The sequence below is a fragment of the Megachile rotundata genome, chromosome 1, assembly GCF_050947335.1.
Source record: "Megachile rotundata isolate GNS110a chromosome 1, iyMegRotu1, whole genome shotgun sequence".
In the NCBI taxonomy this organism is placed as follows: Eukaryota; Metazoa; Arthropoda; class Insecta; order Hymenoptera; family Megachilidae; genus Megachile; species Megachile rotundata.
The window spans coordinates 16,644,350-16,671,292 of record NC_134983.1 but is presented as its reverse complement, the minus strand read 5'-3'; the positions used below and the strand labels follow the sequence as shown (position 1 = coordinate 16,671,292).

Genomic DNA, 26,943 nt, shown 5'->3' with positions numbered 1-26,943 from the left:
AAGTATTTATTTAAATCACACGTTCCATGTAGATACATATATTTTTACTTGATAATTACTTAAGATTAACCGCACCAATATTATAATAATTACTCGATCACAGTTTCTGACTTTCCGTTTGTTTTGCGCGGGAATAAATAAATCTCAAATTAGTTACACACGTACTCGTACGGTCATCTCCGAACCTCCCTAAACAGGTACTCGATCCGCAAATATGCACACACGCGTTAAAAAAAAGAAAAAAAATATTGTAACACGTATATAATCGAAAATAACATAGTTCGCCCGCAATAAACACCATTACACCGTCAGCAGTATCGAGAAAATGGTTCCCTGTATACAGAGCGTGAAAAATTAAACGACCAAACTTCTTTGACGAAATTCAGTAGTTCGACTTTGGTTCACTCTGTACAGTGCAGAGCATGGTAGACATGACTAGGGAAAATGGCAATGTAGGAATAAGAACATACCATACTCCTTTCCTTTCTATTTGAAAATTAAAAATCTAGAAATACATATAAACCTTAGAAAATCTGAGAATTTAGATATTTGATCATATGGGAATTTGGAAGGTGATATAAGAATTTTAATTGTCATATGGGAGTCACCAATTTCGTTTTAAGAGCACTACAGTGACCTGCTGCCTTTTCTCCTACGTCGCCATTTTTCCTGAGGGATGTCTAGAACAATCTCAACTGTAAACTCTACACTTCCATACGAGAAGTCTAGGATGTTCTTGACTGTACATACGTAAAAATAACCGTAAATAACAAAGAAAGATAGTTGTTACAACTTCAACGCGAACCTACCTGGCAACTGAGTCGTAGCTGAAGGCGTAGACGTGGTCCGTTGCAACCGATATTGGGCAGAAGGATTTGGAGCTCCAGGATTAGGGCCGGGTGGAAATTGACTGGCTGTGGGGGAGGTGGGTGGAGGAAAGGTTTCCGCCGGAAACGGAGATTGCCGTGCAGACGCTGGAGTACCCGGCGACGGCATCGATCTCTGTTGTTGCTGCAACTGCTGCTGCGCGGTGGGCTGTTGCTGCGATCTCACCTGGTTAACGTTGAATAATCTCGGGGTATTACCATAGTTGCCCTTTATCATAAAACGCAAAAAAAAAGAAGAAGAAGAAATTAAAAATTCTCGTGATTGTATCGGAAATGTACAATATAAGGTCGGGTCTATACAGGCTCCTGTCGAATAACGTAAAATCACGTAATTTCTCGTGAAATTGTAAGAATTTGTTGATCTGCTTAGTTTTTGAGGAAAATTCGGCCGGACCCTGTATCAGTAAAAATTTACGTGCCTCGTATTTAGAATTCGATGCAAAATTTTTGTTGTTTTGGTACAAACCAATTATTAATATAGACAACTCAAGTTATATACTTAAAGTATATTTTGTGCTTCAGGACTATTGTCTGCATAAATTGTAATTACAATTAAACCTACACTGTATTAACTTCAACCTTTAACCTCTTTTAAACTTCTAATACTTGAAATTACATAGCAGTATATATTACTCAGAAAACTTTCAAATACTTAGCTCTTGAAACTTCAGAATATTATCGGCTATTAAAGTTTTAAGAGGCAATTAAAACTATTTTTTATTCTTTAATATAAAGATTACGTGAACAGATATTCTTTTATTAATTACAGCGCTCAAAGTCTGGACAAAAATAGCTTTATCCTTCATCACCACTTTGGTTTCAACGTATAAGTAGTACTGTGTTTATCATTTTTATGTTTACATATTTACCAAACTTAGCATGTGTTCATAAAAATTTGCATCGAATATAACGCGTACGGTAAATTTTTACTAGTTCAGACGCGGCTTAAGACGCGCGAGATTAAATCGAGCAATTGCAGAGTATCGAAAGTTGTGGATGCACCCTTCCCCGATGGAACAGAAATAAAACTTAAAAATAAAAATGAAACTACGCGACAGGCATTTAGGACACCTCGTCTAATTAAACAACTGGTGAAACGTACTTGCGTCACGCGTGGTGACAACGGCTGCGGATGAGTGAACGACAAGATACCAGCGGGAGAATGCGGCGACAGTCGAGCTGCGGCGGACACTTGTTGACCACTGTTAAAATTATTGTTTACAATGGGGCTGGAAATAAAAGCACTCGTTAGATAACGATTGCACGTTCGAGTTATAACAGCATCGCGTGCAACAAGTGCTTACTGTTGTGGTAACGTTGAAGGATGTGAGTACGAGTGGCCAAGTCGGTGACTGGAAGGCATCTGGACGGATCCCCCATAACCTGGAGACACTTGCGAATCTGGGACACTCGACCGCTGGAAACAATGTTTTCGTTTACTTCAACATTTTGTACACAATTTCGCATTTATAACTATACTACGAAATTCTAGTATTTAAACATACTACTTTGAAAATCAAGAGAAAAGTACATGAAACTGTTTCTTCAAAAAATGCTTGGGGGTCTTGTATAGTTGAGAGTTTAAAAATTAATCTAAAAGTTCATAACTACCTGTAACGACACATTCGGTGCAACAGTATTGTTGAGAAGATTATCAATATTGTGAATGCCGGTGGTAATTTGGTCCGTAGCTGTAGCATTGGAAGGAATGAGTAATTGTTGTTGTTGCTGCTGTTGCAGCAACCTCTGTTTCAATTGTTGTTGTTGCTGTTGTTGTATTAATTTTGTCCGTTGCTGTTGCAGCTGTAACTGTTGCTGTTGCGTGAACTGAGTGGCCGTTTGCCTGACACCTGGCTGCGTGTTAAACCTCATCCTTGGTTGTTGCTGATACATCGGTGGTGGCTGGTAACTATGGCTCGTTGTTACAGGTGTGGTAACCAACTGAAACAATATTACTCGTAATTAAAAGACTTTCTTCGGATACGCTTGACAATTTTTGAATTTCTCAAACTGTTTAAATAGAGATGTTTAAAGATAGGAATATATTACTACAGTTATGGAAAATATCGATATTAACTTACCGTGGTGGAGTAAGCTGGAGGCGTGCCAGGGATTGTTATGGTGGAAGACGTTGGATTTACGGCAGTCTCGAATAACATCAATGACTTTTGTATCGCGTTAATCGCCATCTTCTCGTTCAACGCGTTGTTCTGCGGCGCTTCGATCACATCTAGGAGATTTGCTATCGCAGACGAATCTATTGAATAAAAATTGCTGTCTATAATCGTACCACTTTCGCTGTCACGAAATCGTACAAGAACATTGTTAGCTTCAGAAACTTTGTTAAAGACAGTAAAAGTCATAAAAAAGTATGCGATAAATCTGTGACAGCGAAAGCTGTAATATATATAACGTATAAAATATAGTTTTAGGTCATGTAGACTATTATTCGCATATTTAAGTTTTATGTGAGTTCAACTTATATTTTGACAATAGGACAATCAAGTCTTTTTATTTCAAGTTATAATAATGTATGTGGAGGAAAACGGAGCATCCTGGAATCAAACCTAACCCAAAGCTACTCTCAGTTTGATCAGTAATGAGTTTAGGTGAAGCAAGGGAAGGTCAAGTTAGGTTCTTTGGAGTGAAACAGAAGTTACAACCTACTCTGCCTACACAGTAGCTTTTCTAGTTACAACATATTTTGAAAATTTCTTTAAGAATCCTCAGACCATAGTATAGTTAAGGGATAGTAAGAATTTGATGATAGAATGATAATACTGATCGGTGATATACCTGTGATAGCTTCGTCTGGTACGAACTCGATCACCTGATCCAAAATGTCGGAAAGATCAGGATCTGACGACTGATTGTCCCAACTGCTTGGATCGGTACTTGTTTGACGATACTCCCCGCTGCCCGTAAATTCCGAATCCATCTGACCCATCTGGGGTCTTTGTTGCTGTAAGCACAACAAAAACGGTTAAATACACCTCTCCATGATATTATAATACCATCAATCATTACCCAGTTCTATAAACAGATAACTGAACGACAGTACTTTACATTATAATAGAATAATATTCACCTGACTTAGCATATGAGTGAGGTAGGTATTGGTTGTTTGACGAGGTAGTTGTCTCGACTGGCTTTGGAGAGGAGTTCGCGCGGAAGTTGCAGTTGTTGTAATCGTATTACCACTAACAGATTGCATGCTACCACCCGTCCAGGGTTGTTGCTGCTGTTGCTGCTGCTGTTGTTGTGGTTGCTGTTGTGGCTGCTGCTGTTGCTGTTGTTGCTGCTGCTGCTGCTGTTGTTGCTGCTGCTGTTGTTGCGACTGCGGTTGCGACTGCTGTGACGGTTGTTGTGACTTTAATCCTATACGTACCAGTTTATCCTACGCAACAAAAAGCATATGTCAATAATTATAGTTATGTCTCATTTTTGTAATAATTATGTAAAAATTATTTAATCACGTCAGATTATTACAATAATTACATCTGAATTATTGCAATATATCAGCTTATTATCAGAATTATATTTGTTCGTTAAACTATTCATACGAATGCGTTCCTGAATAAAACGAAATATTTACTCTTTGTAATTATGCAAGTCGATTTTAATCAATTTAAACGAAATTGGATCTCCGACCATGTAACGCGCACCCGTATTCATTTACACCGTACCAACGGAGTTAATTATTACAGTTAAGAGATAATTAACGATTTCAATTACCTGTGGCGTTGCCGATATCACAGATGCAGGTATTGGTGGGATAGTGGTTGGCTGAGGAGGTTGTATAGCTAGCAACGAAGCTAACATTTTGTTCTTCTCCCAAAGTTTGCTGGTCGTATTGGTGGACGTACCCGAGGAGGACACCTGATGCGAGCCGTCCATAGGACGTTTCACAGCGATGTTCAGATCGCCATCCTCGCCGGGTCTTTTCTGTCCGACCTGCGTCGAACCACCGAGACCAACGTTGTCGCCCGATTGAGACGGGGATGGCGTGGTGTTCCGAAAGCCAAGACTTCGCAACAGAGGATCTTCTTCCCGATTCTGCGATTTGCACTGTTCACATAATACATACATTCGTAAATAGACAGGCTAGAATATCGACGTCGCCGCGTGTCTGGGACGTAAACGCGTTTTACCAGATCAAAGAGATTAGCTCGGCATGAAAACTAATCTTGTCCATAAATCTATGAAACAACGTAATCGCGCGATCGCTTACCTGTTGCTCTTGTACTTTCCTCTCGTCGTCTTGGTTTTTCAGAAGCTGCTGCAGAAGTTCGTTCCGTTTCTTTAAACCGGCACGAGCTTCTTCGTCCTCGTCGTCGTTTTTCTCATTTAATAACTTAACAAAAATTACTCGTATTAAGGGATAACGTTGGTATACAGAGCGGACGAGTCGAACGAGGCCACCTAAATGTCTCTTCCAATTTCAGTGATACGTGATATACGCTATTTAAATGCCGTCAGAGAACCGGTATGTTGCAACGTTTTTCTTCGACATTTTTATCGGAGTTTTCAATGTCATATTTCTTTATTGATTTTTTGTCGCTGATCAAAAGGTACGTTTAAACGTGTAAAATGCCTGGGGCAATTATTACATTAATTTTAAATAAATTTTGAGTAGACTTTTAATTTTCCAAGTTTAAGGTCATGGTATGCATGTCCATATTCTTTAGTCATACAATGAAAAATGTACACTTTCAAAAAAAATATTCTTGACACATCCTCTGATACAATTTAAATAATATGCAACACATTGTAATACTAAAATTCGAAGGAATATTTAAATGGCCTCGTTTAAAACCTGAAGGATCAATATACGGAAAGGACTCGATGACCGTAGAGATCGTAGGTCCATCGAGTTCGATCCACAGATCAGCTGGTTTACCTGTAACAGCATATTATTTCCAAGCGAAGATTTCGAATGCTCCATACTCGGTTTCGGCATGTTACTAGGACTCGTGCGCACTTTATTATTATGCTCCGGATGAAAATCTTCGTCGTCTTGTTGATTCAACAAGATCTTTAATATCCTATGCTGATTTTGGTTCTCGGAATCGTTATTCGCATTGTCCTGACTGTCCTCACTAGCACTAGCCCCCTTGGTCAACAAGTTTCTCAATCTACCGGACTCGGTGGACACAACACTGTTCTGAGTTTCGACAACGGTCGCGGTGACCCCGACGGTGGTCTGTTGTTGGCCGGTCGCGGTGGTCCCGGCCACGTTGGTCGAGTTGTTTCTCGAGTTGCCGGTGCTATCCATCCCGGATTGGTTGTTGCTGCTCGAGCATCCGGTCTTCCCTTCATCCTGCCGTTTGGGCGTCAATCCAGCCGCCCCGTTGGCACTAACACTACTAGCAGCGCTGTTCGTCAAGGAGGACGTCTGTGATTCCTGAAGCGGACTGAAGGGGAACGAATTACTGAAGGTGTGAGCCGCGTTGCCTGAGGTCGGGCTGAACGCGCGTAGGGGACTGCAGTGAGGCGCCACCGCTGAATTAGAGGAGAACGTTCCCTGGGGACTCGGAGATGTCGGGGCTGGCTGGGAAGATGGTCGTGAATTTGGTGGCCCGCTCGCTCTCGATTCGGGCCTATCTGCCCACCCGCTGCTACTATCCAAGTCCCATGTGGAACTGGGGAAGAGCTCGAATTCCAAGTCCATGTTCCCCGAAAAGTGGTTGAACGGATTACTTGTACTTAGCGACGGCAGGGGGTTGTTGCAAGACTCGGCCGCGCTAAACACTATCGAGTTTGACGATGTCGCGACACCGCCGCCATGCGACGACGACGACGACGACGATGACGACGACGTACCAGCCAACCCCCGACCACTGATACCACTCACTTGACCGTTCAGATGCGCCACGGACATCAGCGGGCCACCCACGTTATTGTTATTGTTACCATTATTATTATTACTATTATTCGCACAACGGTTACTAGAGTGTCCAGAGCACACTTTGTTGTTGGAAAGCTGACCACCCTCGATAGGCGTTAAGTCATTGTCCCTATCATGGACAAGAAACAAAACAAACACATGTATTTGCCAGTTGCCATTTAAATAATCGCTTTTTTTTTTCTTTAGTTTAACTTTGTGGGGATGTTCCCATTCGGAGGCGTCGACTTTTCGACGATCTATGAGATTTTGTGATAGGTGCTTTTGATACTTTGTACGCATGTCGATGTCGAAATTTTTTGATATTTGTTATTTTTTTCAATTAGGCGGTTTATATGGTATAGGTACTTTTTATGCAGTGTGTCATTTGGCTGTCACGGTTTACGTGTTTACGTAAATGGGAACATAAGTTAATAACAATAAATGTATTAATAGTTAATAATGATTAATAACAATAATTTATTAATCTGTGATGCTTGTGAATGTCTGAATTAACCAATTAACTGTTAAAATTGCAAATTGGATTCTCGATGAAGAATCATCAATCTGCAACTTGCATCATAATTTTTTAGTCACTCCATATAGAAGTAACTATCTTATGAAGAATGTAAACAAATGATATTAACAAAATGATGAAAATTCATAAAATTTCCAACTTCTACAGGCGATAAGATGAAAACTTGTGTCCATATAACACTAATTAACAAGATAAAATTTACGTACACATAAAATTTGAAGATTGGTTAATTCATTATTGAAACGCCGTGGCAGCCAATTTGAGAAACATGGTTTCGAAAAAATTCGTACAAAGTATCACGGTGCATTTTCTCATACATCGTTAGGTAACTGTTTTAATGATTTCAAGCATGAAATTTCGAAAATGTTCAAGGTATGAAAGTGCAATTAAAGAAATCGATTTTTGACTTTTTCCGAATGGGAATATCCCCTTAAGCATTAGGGGAAGGTGCTGTACCAAGCGACGACGTGACTTGAAATATAAGGAAAAAATTTTGACTTTTTATGACTATTAACATTACAGTACTAATATCCGGATTTTTGTGATAATTGATGTTTTAGTGACATTAAATCGACTTTGTGCTTTTAACGTTTCAAATAAATAATTTTATCGAATTTTACTGTATTTTCACATTTTTTAATTCGCACAACTATATTTTTCACGTGTCTATATTTTCAGAGTTTCATATCTATATTTTTATATTTCCAAATGTTTGCATCTTCTCGTTTCTAAATCTACTTTCTATAGTTCCCAATGTATAAAGCTTCAAACTGATTCATCGAGTCTTCCTTATAAAAAATATACGTTTACTTTCATGAAATGATCAAAGAAGAGAGAAACCAATATAACTTGAGAACTTTGTCCCCAACGGTACATATATTTTAAAAATGAAGAATATACTTGTCATTTAATTATAATAATTATTCGTGTAAATAAACAATTGTTTTTGTATTTATAATATCAATTTACTGTTATAAAATGAACGGTATCACTTAATAATAAAAATTATATAATTAATGTCGTCTACCCACATATTGTCCCTGGATTACAAGTATATGTACCAAATTGTGGATGTGAAAAGAATCAGTTGAAACCTTCAAGAAAATATATTAAATACGCCAATTGAATCGAGAAGTAAAATAAAAATATCCCTAGGTACAGCATCTTCCCCTACTATTCGCTAAGTTGTTTATTTTTCTGATGTACGGTGAACAGTGCTCGCCAAATAATTGTCCCGAATGTTTTGGAAAATTCGTACCAGAAAACAGCATGGTTCGCATTTTGAACGAGAGATCGTTCGTGAAACGTTTAAGCCAGATAGATGCTAAACGGTCGAGAAAAATAAGGTTTTTGAAAAGCACGTGGAAATACAATTCCTCGTGCACTGTTTACCGAGAGAGAAACCTTGAGCATCAATCGAGCCACCTTGATAACCCGTTGTAAGTGGCACACAAGCGTAAGTAAGACTTACTTCATCGTACCGTGACCACCGTAAATCTTACTTTCGCTAAGTACTTGCAGCTTGAACGTTCTATGCGACCCGATATCGTGAATACCTCGAGGTGAGCGCAGAACTCTGAACGCGATGTCTAATTTACTTTTCCGCATACCGAAAACGACACGCGAAAGTATCGTTCTTAACCGAAAATTTCGATCGCGATCACCTCTTGCTTCACGTTTCGAAAACGTCATGAAATCGAGAACGAAAATGGCAACGATCGCGTACGAATCGGTTGTACAATTTCGAGCCGCAACGCTTGCCATTCCGGGCTCGACGACAATGGAAAGTGTGATCGTGCGTAGACAAACGCTGCCAAAAGTTGTGTGTGCGTTAAGTACGATTAAAACCAGCGTGTGACACATAGTAATTATTAGCAGACGAAGCGTTAAGAAGCGTAAAATGTGATCGTGATCGCGACGACGATAAACATAGTCAGGGAAAATCGTTTCAATTTCAAGAGTGGCCAGATCTCCAACACCGAGAGAAGAAAACCCGTGTGTGTCGCGGAACATGCAAGATTTTCTAGAAATCTGATAAAAAAAGAAAAAAAACCACAAAGAATTTGTCGAAAATCGATTGAAATTTTGTCCACCTATATCGTGATTCTCTTTCGTATTCCAGTCGATAGACTCTTTGATTTCTTTTCGCTTTTCTGTAGATCGTTTTGGAGTAAGTACTTGAGTTAGCTCGAAAATGTTACTGAAGCAACGGAGATAAGATAAACACGGAGAAATTAGGTGAACAGAATACATTAGCGAAAACCTAATGCAGCGGGAAGTTCATAGGTGGAATATGTCGTGTAGATATAGTCACCCTTGCCTATGTATTCCAAGTAGGAAAGTAATTAAGCAAAGGAACAGTACATTAACTTAATTACCCAGCGGAACGCCGATTATTGAGGCGACGATTGAACAAACGTTACTATTCAAATAGTGTTTGAGATTACTTAAACGTTCTTTAAATTACTCATAGCAGAATTTAGGCGTTAATTTTTACTTTCCGAAATAATGGGAAATCGGTCAAAGTTTGATCCAACTCGCGAGCTACTTAAACCCATCGCTACTTTAAGGGTTGAATCGTCAAATTTAGTATTTCGAATAATTGAAGTTCCACTAGGTCTTAATACTACTCGTAACTATCTTTAACATCAATACACCGAGTACCATAGCATCTCTACAAATTTTAACAGTTTAAATAGCTTCAACTCGAAATTACTATGATAATCAATGTTTCGACTACGTTCAACCTCGGATCAACTTCAAATAAATTTACCGATATTTCAGCTCTTGATTCTGGATTAAAATTGAAGTTTAAAGAGCAAAGTTTAAGTTCAAATCTCCCTTGAAACTTAAAGAGTCCGTTGTTGAACGAATCTTACACCGATATTTTACGAGTAAATAACAGGGAGAAAAAGAACTATGGAAAATCGGTGAACTTACCCGATGATGGAATTGGTGGCCATAATGAAGTCGGTATCGTGTGTATTCATCACATTTGCTTTGAAAAGTTTTGACTTTGTTTGAATGTTAAGGAACTTATCAGGACTAACGCGTAGTCGGTACACACCACTGGTACTCTCACCGACTTGAAGCGTATCGTTCAAATGTGCAGTTAGCTTACTGAGATCATGAGGGTGGCACACATCCTTTATTGTAGTGCCAATCAGGTCCTGTAACAGACATTTTGCCAAGCATTATTTTTAATATTCATTCTTTTAACGTTAAGTTTACAAGCTTGTCTAACGAACTTACTTTTACAGCGTCGATTTCAGTTTTACTTAACTGTTACATTAAAAATGAAGTACAAAGAGGGATGAACGTAAATTAATTTATATATATTACTTCTTATTTGGACAAAACATATACTGATTTTTAATAAATTTCAACAAAACTTATTCTGTTAAAGCATCTTATTAAGGTTATTGCCTTATATTCTGCGCATAACTGTTGAAGCAAAACAAATCTGATTATTTTATTGAATTTTGAGTTCAATTTTAATTCCAACACAATGATCGCCATGTTCAAAATATTCGTAACATTTGGATACTTTTCGTTTGTCTTAACATCAGGATAATTTGCTCTGTCTGACAAAGACAAGTTAAGGGGTTAAATGTGAAAGCGTTTGGAGACATAAAAGAGGATCCATCTGGAATCTTACGTACCTTTACCTTGCTTAGGTACTTGGCGTAAGGAGGCGACAGCCAGCTGTCATCAACCGCGATAATCTTCCCCGCGGTGTCCAGCTTGACAGTGAACTGCTCGATAGGCGTACCAATGGGTTTCTCGTTCGGTGGTATCCTGCGAGCCACGCACATTACGCAAGGACCGATGTCCGACGATTCGGAGGATACGTCACCGCTCTCCAGACGATCGCTATTACTTGGCAAAAGAGCTGAACAGATCTGCATAGACTCGTATTTCGATACTCGTTGCTGCTTCTCTTCCATAGTCTCTTCTTTATCATCAGGAGGCTTCACCAAGAAGCGGCAATTGAAGGTACGGTTCCTCGTTTGGGGCTGCGGCTCGCTCGTCCAGCCTGAATCACACAACCATTTCATCATTTTCTTCTTTCCTTGTGCTTCTTTCTCTCGGGTTAGTCGCTATACACAATAAATATATTTATAATACTCACAATTATTATTATCGTACAGTAAGTACAATAATTAATATCGTAAGTACAGTAAATATAGTTACGGAATAGTACGATGTTCACGAGCGACTTTCTTCTTATTTTTCTTTTTACTTTCTCAGTTAAAAAGAAGACTGCAGTGAATTCGTACGGAAAAAGATCGCTCGTGCGTATTTGGGGTACAGTCGCGTTAACTGATCGCTTAGGGTCCGAGCGCGATCAGTTACGGTGAGTGCTCGCTGATATCGAGGAACCATTAATGAAAACGAAGAAACATAGTATAGATTGTAGCCGTAGAACTACGTATTTGCTATGTTTCTTTGTTTTCGACTCATAAAAATTTCGAACGTGGAATAACTGGCGTTCACTTACCGAGGGATGTTAACGATCAGTTAACGCGACTTTTGTTGTACTTTGAAATGGAACGGAGATATAAGATTCTACTAACACGTTGACTGCCGTAGAGAACTTTGTTGCAACTTATTGAAATTCTAATCAGTAAGCGTTGGAATAACCTTTGGGTGTTTTTTTCTGTCTGGAATACTACATTTGAATCAACTTCTTTTTCATTTAAATTTGTATTAACTATTTGTAAAATAATCTTGTAAAACAATCTTGTAAAATAATACATTTTCAAAATAATATATTATTTTCTAATTACTCGAGTTTAATTAACTGTACAAATTATTGGAAATTGTGCAGCATTCATCGTGTTGTATTATTAGTTTGCAAATTGTTTTGTGTAAAATGGAATAATATTTCACATATGTATCTCAAAAGTGACACGAAGCAGAAAATGTTCGTGTTATCGCTATTCAATGTTGCAGAAATGAACTTTGACCAATTAGATACATCTTTTTATTTATCTTTAAAATTTGACCGATAAAGGCAGTTGTGCCTCTATTTCTGATTCAAGTAACAGTCTGCTGTGTTCTGTACATGCATATATGAAAATGATAATTGTAATAACAAGTACATACATATTATATGTTGTCAAGTTTGTGTATCACATATTACTTTATCATTTTTTTGAAATACATTTGTGATTAACTCGAATGAAATATATTTGCGACTACTTTATCATGAATAGAGTTAATTTATTGTATCAGAGTTAATATAACAATTGAAACAACGAACCTTTTTTGTGTCAATGAGTGGAGAAAAGGAATAAAATATTTTATAAAAGAAAAGGAGAAGAAAAATTATTATGAAAATAGGGAGAGACGAGGGAGACTCGAGGGAAATAGGAAAATTCGGGAGAGACGGAAGCGAATCGATGAACTCGCTATTTAGAATCCAAAATAAAAATTTTAAATCAATATAACATTCCTGTATCTCGAAATGTATCGCTATCACCATCCGTTTTGTTCGACAAATTTTAATAACGACTTAACAAAACGAACATATGCGATAGTTAGCGAAATGAACATATGTGATAGTTCATACATATGGATTTCGTGTTTCAAGGTGTATCACACGTGACTCGCCTACTGACACTTACAAGGAAGTTGCTTAAATTGCACAATATCGAACACAACAGGTTTCCCTTTACAAAATGGCGGTGTAGGGAAAGCCTTTCCCGAATTCCAACTTTTAGACTATCGAGTTTTAAACTTTCAACGAGTTTTATATTATATACCAGAAATTATAAATACTGTATATTTAAATCAATACGAAAACATTGCAATTAATCCAAGAAAATTTAGTACTTGATTAATTTAAAATTAAAGTTATTTCCTCAAATTTCCAATTTCAAATTCTTTTTATTAAACCAGTTTTTCTCTAAAAAGATATTAAATGTTTGTTTAACTTTGAAATAATCGCGATCGTTTATAATAAACTGACATAAAAGTCGAACGAAATTTTTCGTTGTCAGGCATCGGAAAGTCAAGCCTGTCGAAGCTAAGACGACACCGATGGCATCGTATTTCTGCTGCCAGCAACAATTTTAAACTGTCCACTTCCATTACAGAAGATAAATCTTTCCGTTCCGCTACCGTCGAACTTACTGACAAAAGAGATAAAGGAAAAAGTACTACACGTGGCCAATCCATCCGGTAAATAAACTCTAACGTTACATTATCATAACTAGTCTGACGCATAACAAAGGTACTCGTAAATAATCGTTTTATCGCGAAATTCCACTGCAAGATTTAATCTTTTGTGTTGTGCGGAAAATTCATAGCGTTATCGACATTAAACATCTTGTCGTTGTTTCATTCAAAACTGGTATTTTTGAAAGAGTAATTATTTGACAAACTTTTAAAATTGTGTCGTGAAAATGTTAGATAAAGCGAATTTTTAGGTGTTTCATGTAGTTCAATTTTTATATTAGTTTATACAGGGTGTGGTGGGCATAATTTTAGAGCTGGAGTGATACTGAACAACTTTTTCCTTTAGCAAAATGTTGACTGAAGCTTAGTTTTCGAATTATTAACGAAAAACACTGAGAGAGTGAAAGCTTCGAGCCTGATGCCTGAGCGTGATCGTGAACAAATATCATTGTATGGCTCGAAGCTTTCGCTCTCGCCTCTCGCGCTCTGATTGGTCAGTGTTTTTCGTTAATAATTCAAAAACTAAGCTTCAGTCAATATTTTGGGAAAGGAAAATGTTGTTCAGTATCTCTCCAGCTACCATCCCCTGAAATTATACCCATCAGTAGTCCTGTATAGTTCACGAGAAGATTTTATACAGAAAAATTTTTACTGAAGGAAATAATTAGGATTTTGAGATTACTGCTTAAGATTTTCATTTTTTAAATTTGACAGGTTTAAGAAGTGCTGAACTTTATTATATTTGTCTTCTCTAAAGAGTTAGCATAGACAAAAAGAATATAGAGGAGAGGAGATTAGTAAGAGAGAATGAGTAAGAAGAGAATAATCGTGGTTTTATGGTATACAAACCTAATGACACAGGGCACAAGCTAGGCATGAAGATGTTGTGGTCTCCATGATGAATAATATTATAAATATCCTTGCCGAGCACATCGTCCTTCGTATAATTTATATATTGTGTTATGTTATCCGTTACGTACTCCACTCGTCCCTCCGTATTTACAACAAACAGAAAGCCATCTAACGCCTAGATAAAAGTTCAGGGGTGTTAACACATCGGAATCGTTGATATATCATGTTGAAATACTTGAAAGTGATTCAGCATAAATTACAACATTGATGAATCATGATACGTACGAGGAAAAAAGAAGCAGAGAAAAATGATTAATACAAGAAACAAAAGGTATTTTCTACACCGAAACCTTCGTTCTGTTCAAGAAACTACGTGCATGTATCCGTTCACGTTCAATTAAACCTCAATTTAACCTCAATTAATTTTAATAAAGTACTCAATCAGCTAAACCTTCGTAATGGGCCGTGAAAAAAAAAAATAAAGAAACAAAATCGTTCTGAATGATGCAGGTGCATATCGGCGAACGAAAGCAACAAGAACAGAATAAGATGATGGACTTTGATTTAAGTTGATTCATACCTCGAGTAAAATAGGACCAACTTGATCGTTGGACAGTATGTTAGGATTCGATGAAGACACTTCCCCCTGTTGAACGGCATGACTATTGGAGCCTTCCTGTTGCCTAATGTGCCGAATCTGTACAAACAAAAAGTATTTCACAATTAATAACACGTTCGCATTCCCGGTCAATTGATTCAGCCCTCGGAACACCGATGCTTCGTGGCTGACGATCTACTCGAGTACAAGGTCACTCGGACCCATGACGATGTTAGAACCTTATTATAACCGCGTATCAAATTCTATATTTATTTTCATGTTCGTGGTAATTCTGCTAGTTTCTTCGAATGAAGAATTAAAATTATTGAAAGAGATAAGCTAGTACAAGTTTAGATGATCAAGTTTTTAAATTTCCAAATACCCAAATCCCAAGCCTTCAAATCCACAAGTCCCCAATCCCCAAATCCCTAAATCCACAAGACCCTAAATTTACCAAATCCCCCGAATTCCTCAAATTCTCTAATTCCCAATTTCCTAATATCCTAATTCCCCAAATTCCCCAAATTCCCAATTCCCCAATTCCCCAAATTCCTAATTTCCTAATTCCCCAAATTCCCAATTCCCCGAATTCCCAATTCCCCGAATTCCCAATTCCAAATTCCCCAAATTCCCAATTCCTCAATTCCCCAAATTCCAAATTCCCCAAATTCCCAATTCTCCAAATTCCAAATTCCCAATTCCCCAAATTCCCAATTTCCCAAACTCCCAATTCCCCAAATTCCCAATTCCCAATTCCCAATTCCCCAATTCCCCAAATTCCCAATTCCCCAAATTCCCCAAATTCCCAAATTCCCAATTTCCCAATTTCCCAATTCTCTAAATTCCAAATTCCCAATTCCCCAAATTCCCAATTTCCCAAACTCCCAATTCCCCAAATTCCCAAATTCCCAATTCCCCAAATTCCCAATTCTCCAAATTCCAAATTCCCAATTCCCCAAATTCCCAATTCCCCAAATTCCCAATTCCCCAAATTCCCAATTCCCCAAATTCCCAATTCCCCAAATTCCCAATTCCCTAAATTCCCAATTTCCCAAATTCCCAATTCCCCAAATTCCCAAATTCCCAATTCCCCAAATTCCTCAAATTCCCCAAATTCCCCAAATTCCCCAAATTCCCCAAATTCCCCAAATTCCCCAAATTCCCCAAATTCCCCAAATTCCCAAAATACCCAAAATACCCCAAATTCCCCAAAAGACTAAAATATGCAAATATAATTGCGAAATGAATTATTATATCCTGCATATAAATGCACGAAACGACCGAGGATACCAAACACGGCTCAATGGGAACGAAAGTGATAAATGTAAGTGGCAAATGGCAGTAGGTAATATTGTGGAACAAATTATTCAAACATACGTTTTCCTGTGACTACATTTGAATACATTCTAATGCTAAATAAAAAGAAAAGGGAAGTATAAAGCAGTAAGCTTAAGGAATTTACAATTCATTCTAGTAAGGCACAGTTAGCAAACTCTTCGCTGCGTCGTTACAGTTTCACGTGCCAAGATAACGCAACGACGCAACGCTGATTTTGCGTTACACAGTTTGCATATCTATGCCGTTCAAATCAAACTTACACTCTTAACACGTATAAAATAAAATAAAATAAAATACAATTTTAACTACTTTTATTATTGAATTTTCTATGATGCTGAAGTTCCAAATTTTTGAAGTTTCAAATTGTGAAAATTTCCAACTTTTCAAATTTCCAAATTTTCAATTTTCTAAGTTTCTAACTTTTCAAATTCCTAAATCCCCAAATTCCCCAAATTCCCCAAATTCCAAATTCTCCAAATTTCCAATTCCTCAAATTTCCAATTCTCCAAATTTCCAATTCGTCGAATTTCCAACTCCTCAAATTCCCAATTCCCCAAATTCCCAACTCCTCAAATTTCCAATTCCCTAAATTCCAAATTCTTCAAATTCCAAATTCCCCAAGTTCCAAATTTCCCAAATTCCAAATTCCCCAAGTTCCAAATTTCCCAAATTCCCAATTTCCCAAATTCCAAATTCTCCAAATTCCCAACTCCTCAAATTTCCAATTCCCTAAATTCCAAATTCTTCAAATTCCAAATTCCCCAAGTTCCAAATTTCCCAAATTCCAAATTCCCCAAGTTCCAAATTTCCCAAATTCCCAATTTCCCAAATTCCAAATTCTCCAAATTTCCAACTTCTCAAATTTCCAATTCCCCAAATTCCCAACTCCTCAAATTTCCAATTCCCCAAATTCCAAATTCCCCAAGTTTCAAATTTCCCAAATTCCAAATTCCCCAAGTTCCAAATTTCCCAAATTCCAAATTCCCCAAGTTCCAAATTTCCCAAATTCCCAATTCCCCAAATTACAAATTTTCCAAATTTCCAACTTCTCAAATTTCCAATTCCCCAAATTCCCAACTCCTCAAATTTCCAATCCCCCAAATTCCAAATTCCCCAAATTCCAAATTGCCCAAGTTCCAAATTTCCCAAATTCCAAATTCCCCAAGTTCCAAATTTCCCAAATTCCAAATTCCCCAAGTTCCACATTTCCCAAATTCCCAATTCCCCAAATTACAAATTTTCCAAATTTCCAATTCCTCAAATTTTCAATTCTCCAAATTTGCATTACCCCCAATTTCCAATTCTCCAAATTCTCCAAATTCCCTAAATTCCCAAATTTCCCATGCCCTCAAATCCACAAGTCCCCAGGTTCGCAAGTAATAGCTTGATGAATTCCTGAAGAAAACTAAAAATGTTACATATTTAATATAATCAATAAACGTTATAATTTCTGATAAATGTCAAGAATCATACAACGCCACTACAACCGCCATTTCCAATTTATTTAATATTTCATTACATTCAATCAACGTTAATTAACAAGATGTACATAAAATTACCACGATTTTATTTCCTACAAAGTAGATCATATTAATACACGAATAATTAAATAAAATATATTTTCAAGTACCGCAATTTCAATATCAATTCACTTATCGAACCACCGATACCGTAAATTAGAAAATGAATTAATTCGTCGGTTAAAAAATTAATTAGCTTGTAAGTTAGAAGATGAATGCCGCATAATTAGAGTTTCAATGTGCTCTAAAAATTTCCATTTCCCTTACGAGCGTGATTTAAGATTAGAAATTAATTAAAAAGCACGACGAATTCGTTTATTTATGTATTTATGCATTAAAAATACGCGAGATTCATGGCGCCTGTTAATGCTATCGTAATTAATAATCTCGTTTCTTGCATCGAATTATGAAATAACAGAACGAAACAGCGTTATTTCATTTGTTCACCGCAGCTCGAGTCGCATACTTTACATCGCATACCATGGCGCATACGCACTGCGTTTAATGTTATGAATAATTTACAAGACCGCGTTTTTTCCATTCGTCGTATTAATACATATTAAAAATTACTCCTTATATATCGCTCGTATACACGCGTAATGTTGCGCAATAGCCAAGATAACGCAGCAGTTCCATTTCAAAAACAATAAAATTCCCTTCCTGCTAATCAACATTCAGATGAAATTCGATGCACGTCCCTAACAATGCAAGTATTTTACAGACATTATTGCGACATCGGTATTGTATTACACGCGAAATCTGCAAAAATTATTTCACAAACAATTCGAACGTGAATCATTCAATCGCTACGAATCACTCTTACAGGAACGTTTACCTCGCGTAGATAGTTGAATTTTTCTGATAGTTGAATTTCTGTTAAATAAAATTATGGAATAACTGTAATTTTTAACGATAGAATTTTTCATTAATAATGGCCCACACATGTGTGTGACGTTCACATACGTGAACGTAGGTGGTTGCTATAATAATTATTACACAAAACAAAATATTAAATGTGTCGTAATTGTTGTTGTTTTTATTTGTTTCGTGTGTATGTTCACAGACGTTAAATTATTTTGCGAATTTATACAAAATTTTTTTAAATTAATTCTTCAAAAATATTGGCAGGGACGACGTTTGACTGGCGGCCATTAAAGTGGCGGTCATTATTAACAATCATTGAATTATCATGTAAGTTACAAGTTATGTCATTAAAAAGTACAAATGAATGTAGATTATAAAATACTCGTTCTGAATCGTGTAAAAGAAGAAAATGAAGCGATATTCGACGTGGGAAACATTACAAACAGATGGAAGAACAAAATGAAGAGAAGGAAATATACGTACAGAATGATAATTTTTTGATGGAAAATTTTTCTATACCGCGTAGACCGTGCAGTCCTTAACATCTTAATTCTACCGTGATTATCGACACTGAACTGACAAATATTTGAACTGATAATCCGCATTCCTTTGACTTCAGCGATAATTGAATACAACAAACTGCTGTATCTCTATTTATCGGAGCCTTCAAACAATTACTCATCTTCCTTTTTGTCATAATAATGGGGCTGCGTTGAATACACGCGAACTTTCATGCGATTATAAAAGCTCAGAGCTTCACCTTCAGTCTTATCGAGAATATTTATTATCGGTTTTAATTTTTATTTTTTTTAGTTATTTCAACTTTCTCTATTCTTCATTTTATCGTGGTTTGAAGTTAGTAGGCAAAGAAAATTTTAGGATTTGGAAATTTGAAAATTTGGAGATTTAGAAATTTCAGAATTTGGCAATTTATGAATTTGAAAATGTAGGAATTCAGAAATTGGAGGTTTGATCATTTCTAGGTTTGGGAATTTAGGGATTTGGAAATTTGGAAGTTTGAAAATTTCCAAATTTTGAGATTGAAAGCTTGAGATCCCATGAGCTTAGGAATTTGGAAATTTTCAAACTTCCAAATTTTGAAATTGAAAGCTTGGGATTCCATGAGTTTAGAAATTTGGAAATTTGGAAAATTTCAAACTTCCAAAATTTCCAAATTTTAAAATTAAAAGCTTGAGATCCCACGAGTTTAGGAATTTGGAAATTTGGAAAATTTCAAGCTTCCAAATTTCCAAATTTTGAAATTAAAAGCTTGGGATTCCACGAGTTTAGGAATTTGGAAATTTGGAAAATTTCAAGCTTCCAAATTTCCAAATTTTGAAATTAAAAGCTTGGGATTCCACGAGTTTAGGAATTTGGAAATTTGGAAAATTTCAAGCTTCCAAATTTCCAAATTTTTAAATTGAAAGCTTGGGATCCCATGAGTTTAGGAATTTGGAAATTTAGAAAATTTCAAACTTCCCAATTTTAAAATTAAAAGCTTGAGATTCCACGAGTTTAGGAATTTGGAAAATTTCAAACTTCCAAATTTCCAAATTTTTAAATTAAAAACCTCAGATTCCATGAATTTAAAAATTTAGGGATTTGGAAATTTTCAAACAGAGAATTACAATCTCTAGCAGAAACAAGATGTAACAAAATTTGAAACAGCGGAAGAAACATACTAATCAGAAATAAAATCAACAAGAAACGCACCTACGACTCAAGGAGCCAGTTACTTTCTCCAGTGGACAAGAAAAGTAATAGCGTCTTTTTACTAACATGGATATTCATGTTCCCTTTCGAGAACGATATAAGAATATGATACTAAAAGCTGTTAAAAATCCGTAATTGAAGGAAGTGCTTGTACGACTGTATGTACACGAATGTTTGATGCGGTCATTATAAAAAGGAGAAAGTATGAATCGTAAAAGTAGCTGCCATTTAAAAGCATTCGAACACGTTGATGTTACACGTCAGATGTTACTTGAAATATCTTACGATTATATGTACTCCTTTTATTGCTTTAATTTGACGTGTTACAATGTTTGTATCTTTTTCAATACCGAACTGTTCTACTACTTTATTTTGGTATATCAAGTGTACAGTAAGAGATAAATTGCTCGTAATTAGAACTGATGTAACATATTAAATATAAATCATACGCACAGAAGAATACGAAGTGTATCTCTATCACTTAATATATCTGCTTTTTAAAGCGTATATAATAATTAAACGCATCGTTATTTCAAATTAAATTTAGGCGCGCTTTGAAAAGGGCGCGCAAAGGGCTGCGCGAAAAGAGTGCGCAGTAGCTGTAAAGGCGAATACGTCATACGGGTAGTCGCTTGAACAACGAAAAGTCGCTGTAAATCAATTACCAAAGAAAAGAAACAAAGGCAGAATAAAAAGTGAAAGCGCAATTCATTCTTTGCTTAAATTACTTTTGCAAAAAGATCAAACGTAAAATGAATTCCGAAGGTCGACAAATTTCCGATAAAGCGTGCAATGTAGCTATACGGACTAGTCGTAGCTGCCATCCGGAGTCGCAAGGTTGGCTGTCAAAGCGAAACGCGAACGCAGAAGAAAGAAAGTAAATCTCTTCGTTACCGACCGAGATCCACTGATGAACGCGGAGGGAAAGCTCGTCCTTGAGCTCATATTTCCCGGCACCGATAGATCGCGCTCGTAATCAAAATGAATTTTAAGCGCACACGGGCACACAACATGCCGTGGCCTCGAAAAGTCGGTGACTCGGTGGCTGAGTCCGACAAACGGTTTGCGACGTTGCCGCTAGCCTTCACTTTAAACCGTATATATTTCTCTCCTGTCCCATCACACGTCGCACGCGATAAATTCTTCCTCGGTCGCTTTCGGAATCATCGATGTTTCCCTCTAATCTGGAGCATTCGTTATCCAAATGGAGGGTGGAACAGCTCGAGGAAACAAAGAAAATATCGTCGGTCGTGTTTTAAACGATCGCGAAGATCGAAACGTACGAATCTCTGATCCGAGCGCGAACACGTAGACAGAGATGCGTCGTTTTACCGAATGCATTCCGAAAGCTCGTTGAATAATCGTCGATAACGTTGGACGTTGTAGCGAGAGAAAACACGGTCTTTCCCTGTAAATTTGCAATTGATTCCACCTCGGTCACGTCGGTTCGGCACAGGATGCGCGTGGCTCTACTGCGCCGATGACGTCACACGAACTCTTGCTCCAGTAGCTCGGGTTATAACGCCGTTTGGAAGGTTTCCTACTGGCCTCGGTGACGTCATTCAAGGTCACGTGACAAACTCGCAGTACTTTTTTAACGATTCCTCGCGAATCTATGGAGTTCGTTCGCGATGGTATTACGACCTAGGTCCGTGAATTTGCTTTCTACAACGTAACTTTAATAACGCCGAACGAAGAGGGACAGAGACGAAGCGAAATATCGCGCGACCCTGGCGCGAAAAACCGACATGTGCTCCTCGTTCGTGAATCACAGAACTAACGTGCAGAGAACAGACAGGAAGTTTGAGCCCCTTCTTCGTTCCGTTCTCCTCTTTCTACGGTTCTACGAATAAAAAGTCGAACTGCCCGCACTTACACGTTCGCTTCGACCAATTATATTATTTTGGCAGTGACCAGTCTATTTTTAAGATTTATGAGGTAAATGATCTCAATGGCGGACGTATAAAATTGCAGTTCTTTCAACGATCATTTAACATATCAAGATTTTTATATTTTATGCATAAAATGTTGATTCTAAGCTTCTAAATTAGTTCTCCAGCATGGAATATTCACTGACAAATTATTCATGAAAATGATGTCTTTTTTATCGATTACCTTTTCCAATTATATAAATGGAAACTGATTGCATGTCATATTACTGTTAATTACATGATTCTTGATAGTCTGCACAACTTACCCCTTACGTATATATTTATGTATTATACATGTATCTTACATGTACTCAGCTTACGACTCATATTATACCTGTTATCGAACAGCTTAATAAAAGCATACTTTCAACTTCATTAGTTTAAGGTTATGATCAGTAAATATCGACCACTTTAATCAAATAAAGTAGAAAATTGGTCACTAATGAGGGATGATCACTAATGGATACATCTACTTTAGATTACGTAAATCTTTAAACAGTCATAAAACATTTTCGAGTACACTGACTTCTATGAAATTCCAGAAACTATGGTAATGTATAAGACATAAACAAACCGAATAAAAATGTATTATTTGCGCAACTATCTGTCAGCGAAAGTAGACAACTCTGTACAGATTAAATTTCGCGCCGTGGATTTCAAAATGGCGGAACCCTGTTGACCGATCTTGGGATTCTGATTAAAGATTCTGTAGGGTTACAAAATTAATTATACTTGTAAATTGAATATTGTATTTTCGTATTACAATATCAGTATTGAACGTATACCAATATTGAATTATTGAAAAGTAATCAAAAGTAGAAACAATCAATGTGGAAGGCGTTAAAAATGACTGCTGTTTACATAATATTATATTTCTCGTTTATTAACGAACGAATAGTAAGAATTACCATAATAAAAACGAACGATTACCGCATTGTCATAAAACAGTGTCGGTACGGAGTTGGTGATGTCCATATGGACCCCGAGTGAAAAGCACTTCATTAAACCGACTCGAGTGAAATGTTATTGGACGGAGAAGAATGTCTTCTTCATTTTCTTCTCTACCCGGGACGAAAGTTATTTTATCGATATATTTCGTTCTGTCTTCCAGAAATAAATTTCACACAAGAGAGCCGCAACCAAACGAGAGTGCATTTAACTTCGAAGGAGATCCGCTTTGTTCAACGCCCCTCTTCCTGCCATCGCTTCTTTTTTCCTTTCTCTTCTGTTGCTGCCTTTTAACATGTTCGTCGAGAAATTTATTTTCTAATTCGACTGATTTATTCGACGAGAGGTGGACATCCCGACCGAACGTAAAGAGATTTATCTTTTTATTTCCAGTCACTATTCATTTTCCGAGAAGTACGAAATTGCGCGCCGTTGAATTATGCGAAATACTGCTGGCATTTAACGTTGCTCGCAATGGAAGCTGCTAGCAATTATCGATACGCTTTCGATTCATTTTTAAATATTCAGATTCGCAGATTTATCGATTTATAAGTTTTTAGAAGCTCAGGATCAAATTTTTATACTCTAACATCTGTAGATTTGAAAAATTTTATGGGCTTCTATTTCAAAATTTGTAGGTTTTTTGTATTCGTAGATTTCAATATTATGGTCTTTAAATATTTCTGTGAATTCCTGGATTCCCAAATTCCAAGGTTTCCAAATACCAAGGTTTTCAAATATCACGGTTTTCAAATACCAAGGTTTCTAAATACCAAGGTTCCCAAATACCAAGGTTCCCAAATCCCAAGGTTCCCAAATCCCAAGGTTTCCAAATCTCAAGGTTTCCAAATCCCAAGATCTTCAAATCCCAAGGTTTCCAAATCCTAAGGTTTCTAAATCCCAAGGTTTCCAAATCCCAAGGTTTCTAAATCCCAAGGTTTCCAAATACCAAGGTTTCTAAATCCCAAGGTTTCTAAATCCCAAGGTTTCCAAATCCCAAGGTTTCCAAATACCAAGGTTTCCAAATCCCAAGGTTCCCAAATCCCAAGGTTCCCAAATCCTAAGGTTTCTAAATCCCAAGGTTTCCAAATCCCAAAATCTTCAAATCCCAAGGTTTCCAAATACCAAGGTTTCTAAATCCCAAGGTTTCCAAATACCAAGGTTCCCAAATCCCAAGGTTTCCAAATACCAAGATTCCCAAATCCCAAGGTTCCCAAATACCAAGGTTTCCAAATACCAAGGTTTCCAAACCCCAAAGTTCCCAAACCCTAAAGTTCCCAAACCCCAAGATTCCCAAACCCCAAGGTATCCAAATCCCAAGGTTCCCAAACCCCAAGGTTCCCAAACCCCAAGGTTCCCAAACCCCAAGATTTTCAAATCCCAAGGTTTCCAAATTTCCATATTCCCAGATTCCTGGATCTCTAAATTTCCCAAGCTCCCAAATATCCATTTCCCTCGATTCCTAGTTTTCTAGATTTCCAGCTCCTCAAATTCCTAAGTTCTCAGATCCCTAGCTCCCCAAATTCCTAGGTCACCAAATTCATAACTCTTCAAATTTCTAAGTGTTTATGGTTTAATTTCATTTAAGTGGTATATTTCTGATCAGAATAGTATTTATACACTTGGAGAGTAAATATATGCGTCTACACGCGAAGGTACAATATGTATTAAATGTATTTAGGTTCATTTGATACAGTTTTATTCTTCGCATGAGCTTTGCAAATAAATCCTCCACACTTCACGTTTCATTTCTGTAATTAGGTCAAAATAAAGTTACACTCGAAGTACAAGAATTAATGCATTATTAAACGAGTTGATAAATCTAGAAATTTCATTGATTCTTCTACGTGTAAGCATTAAATATTTACGAACCAAGCTTCGGGTGAATTGGGAATGAAATATCAATTTTTTACGAAAATTATTTACGAAGAGGTACTTTGAGAATATATAATTTGAAAGTGCTTGAAATTACGAATTTAAAGATTTAAGAAATTACAAAATTCCTTTGTGAATTCTTTTCGTTGAGAATTTAAACATTTGGCAATTCAGTAATTTTAAAATTAAATTTTGAAACGTGGAAATCCACGAACTTCCGCTACACTTTTCAAGACAATGTGACCATAAACTAGATATTCCATAAAAGTTGCATACCAAGAAATTTTAATAATCTCAAACATCGTACGAGAAATTTAAATGAAACCAAACGGATGCTGGGAACATCATAAAAAAGGAAATAATTCAATTTCGGTTCCGAAACTGAACAGAAGTATTTCAAAAGCAATGAATAAATTGTGTCAGAAAACAAATTGAATTTGGTACGACATAATCCACTTTCCAAGGAAAGTATCTGAAATAGGATAACATCTGAGAGAAATGTAAGAAGGATTGTCCGATGTTCTTCGAGAAGGCCATTTATCATAAGAAGGGTTTAAGATGTACCTCGAGTCACCCTTACAAAAATATAAGGAGTACCATAAATATAGTAATCCGTCGATATTTCGGTATTTTGGGCAGAGTATCACGGATCATTACAAATTTAAATTTAACATCTAAATAAAAGAATATTACTTTAACCCCTTGCACTATTTTGACGTGTTTGACTCGTGACGCACTCATACATCCGCTGTGATTTTCCTCGAATTTTTAATATGCTTCAATTTGGAGTTCAAATCCAATTACAATTTGCATAGTCAACGATTGCATAATAACATATTGACATAACATTTCAAGATTTTTTGTCTGTTTTAATATTGTAGCTGTAATTAGTCAGTTCTGACTGACGCACTTGACAAATAAGTCATAGTGCAAGGGGTTAAGAGAACTGGGGATTTGGAGATCTGGGTATGGCGAGATCTAGGGAGTTGGAAGGGGAGGAATTTGGAGATCTGGGGATTTGGGAAGGTAGGAATTTGGGGATATGGGGATTTGGGTATGTAGGAATTTGGAAATGGAGGGATTTGGGGAAGTAGGGGTTTGGAAATGTGGGTATTCGGAAATGAAGAGATTCGGCAATGCGGGAGTTCGGAAATGTAGAGATTCGGGAATGTAGAGATTCGGAAATGTAGAGATTCGGGAATGTAGAAATTCGGGAATGTAGAGATTCGGGAATGCGGGAATTCGGAAATGTAGAGATTCGGGAATGTAGAAATTCGGGAATGTGGAGATTCGGAAATGCAGGAATTCGGAAATGTAGAGATTCGGAAATGTAGAAATTCGGAAATGCAGGAATTCGAAAATGTAGAGATTCGGGAATGAAGAGATTCGATAATGCGGGAATTCGGAAATGTAGAAATTCGAAAATGTAGAGATTAAGAAATGTAGAAATTCGGGAATGTAAAAATTCGGGAATGCAGGAATTCGGAAATCTAGAAGCTCGGAAATGTAGAAATTCGAAAATGTAGAGATTAGGAAATGTAGAAATTCGGGAATGCAGGAATTCGGAAATCTAGAAACTCGGGAATGTAGAAATTCGGTAATGTAGAGATTCGGGAATGCAGGAATTCGGACGTAACATTTCAACCATGTCTGTTTCAATATTATAGCTGTGATTAGTTCTGACTGACCTATGACCACATGACCTGACAAATAGTGTAACAACTTAATACAGTAACACAATAATAGAATCGATTTCAGTATTAGTACTATAAGATTATCAAATTTACAAATTTAAATGTAATAAAATTTGAT

General features: G+C 36.9%; 1 protein-coding gene across 20 annotated transcripts in view; it reads right to left on the bottom strand.

Moving 5' to 3' along the window:
* LOC100877371 (uncharacterized) overlaps positions 1-26,943 on the bottom strand; it is a 197,961-nt gene that overhangs the window by 19,251 nt on the left and 151,767 nt on the right. For 14 of the 20 annotated variants that reach the window (XM_076537730.1, XM_076537410.1, XM_076538094.1 and 11 more), the window contains 14 exons: positions 14,925-15,041; positions 14,342-14,519; positions 10,972-11,345; positions 10,250-10,479; positions 5,788-6,904; positions 5,119-5,241; positions 4,623-4,955; positions 3,976-4,284; positions 3,684-3,849; positions 2,969-3,144; positions 2,499-2,828; positions 2,192-2,304; positions 1,990-2,116; positions 810-1,095 (listed from right to left, as the gene is read on the bottom strand). In XM_076537730.1, the coding sequence (XP_076393845.1) occupies positions 810-1,095; positions 1,990-2,116; positions 2,192-2,304; positions 2,499-2,828; positions 2,969-3,144; positions 3,684-3,849; positions 3,976-4,284; positions 4,623-4,955; positions 5,119-5,241; positions 5,788-6,904; positions 10,250-10,479; positions 10,972-11,345; positions 14,342-14,519; positions 14,925-15,041 (3,979 nt within the window). Of the gene's footprint in view, positions 1-809; positions 1,096-1,989; positions 2,117-2,191; positions 2,305-2,498; positions 2,829-2,968; positions 3,145-3,683; positions 3,850-3,975; positions 4,285-4,622; positions 4,956-5,118; positions 5,242-5,787; positions 6,905-10,249; positions 10,480-10,971; positions 11,410-14,341; positions 14,520-14,924; positions 15,042-26,943 lie in introns of those variants that run through there. The other 6 variants (XM_076537764.1, XM_076537645.1, XM_076537690.1 and 3 more) reach the window with 6 other exon arrangements.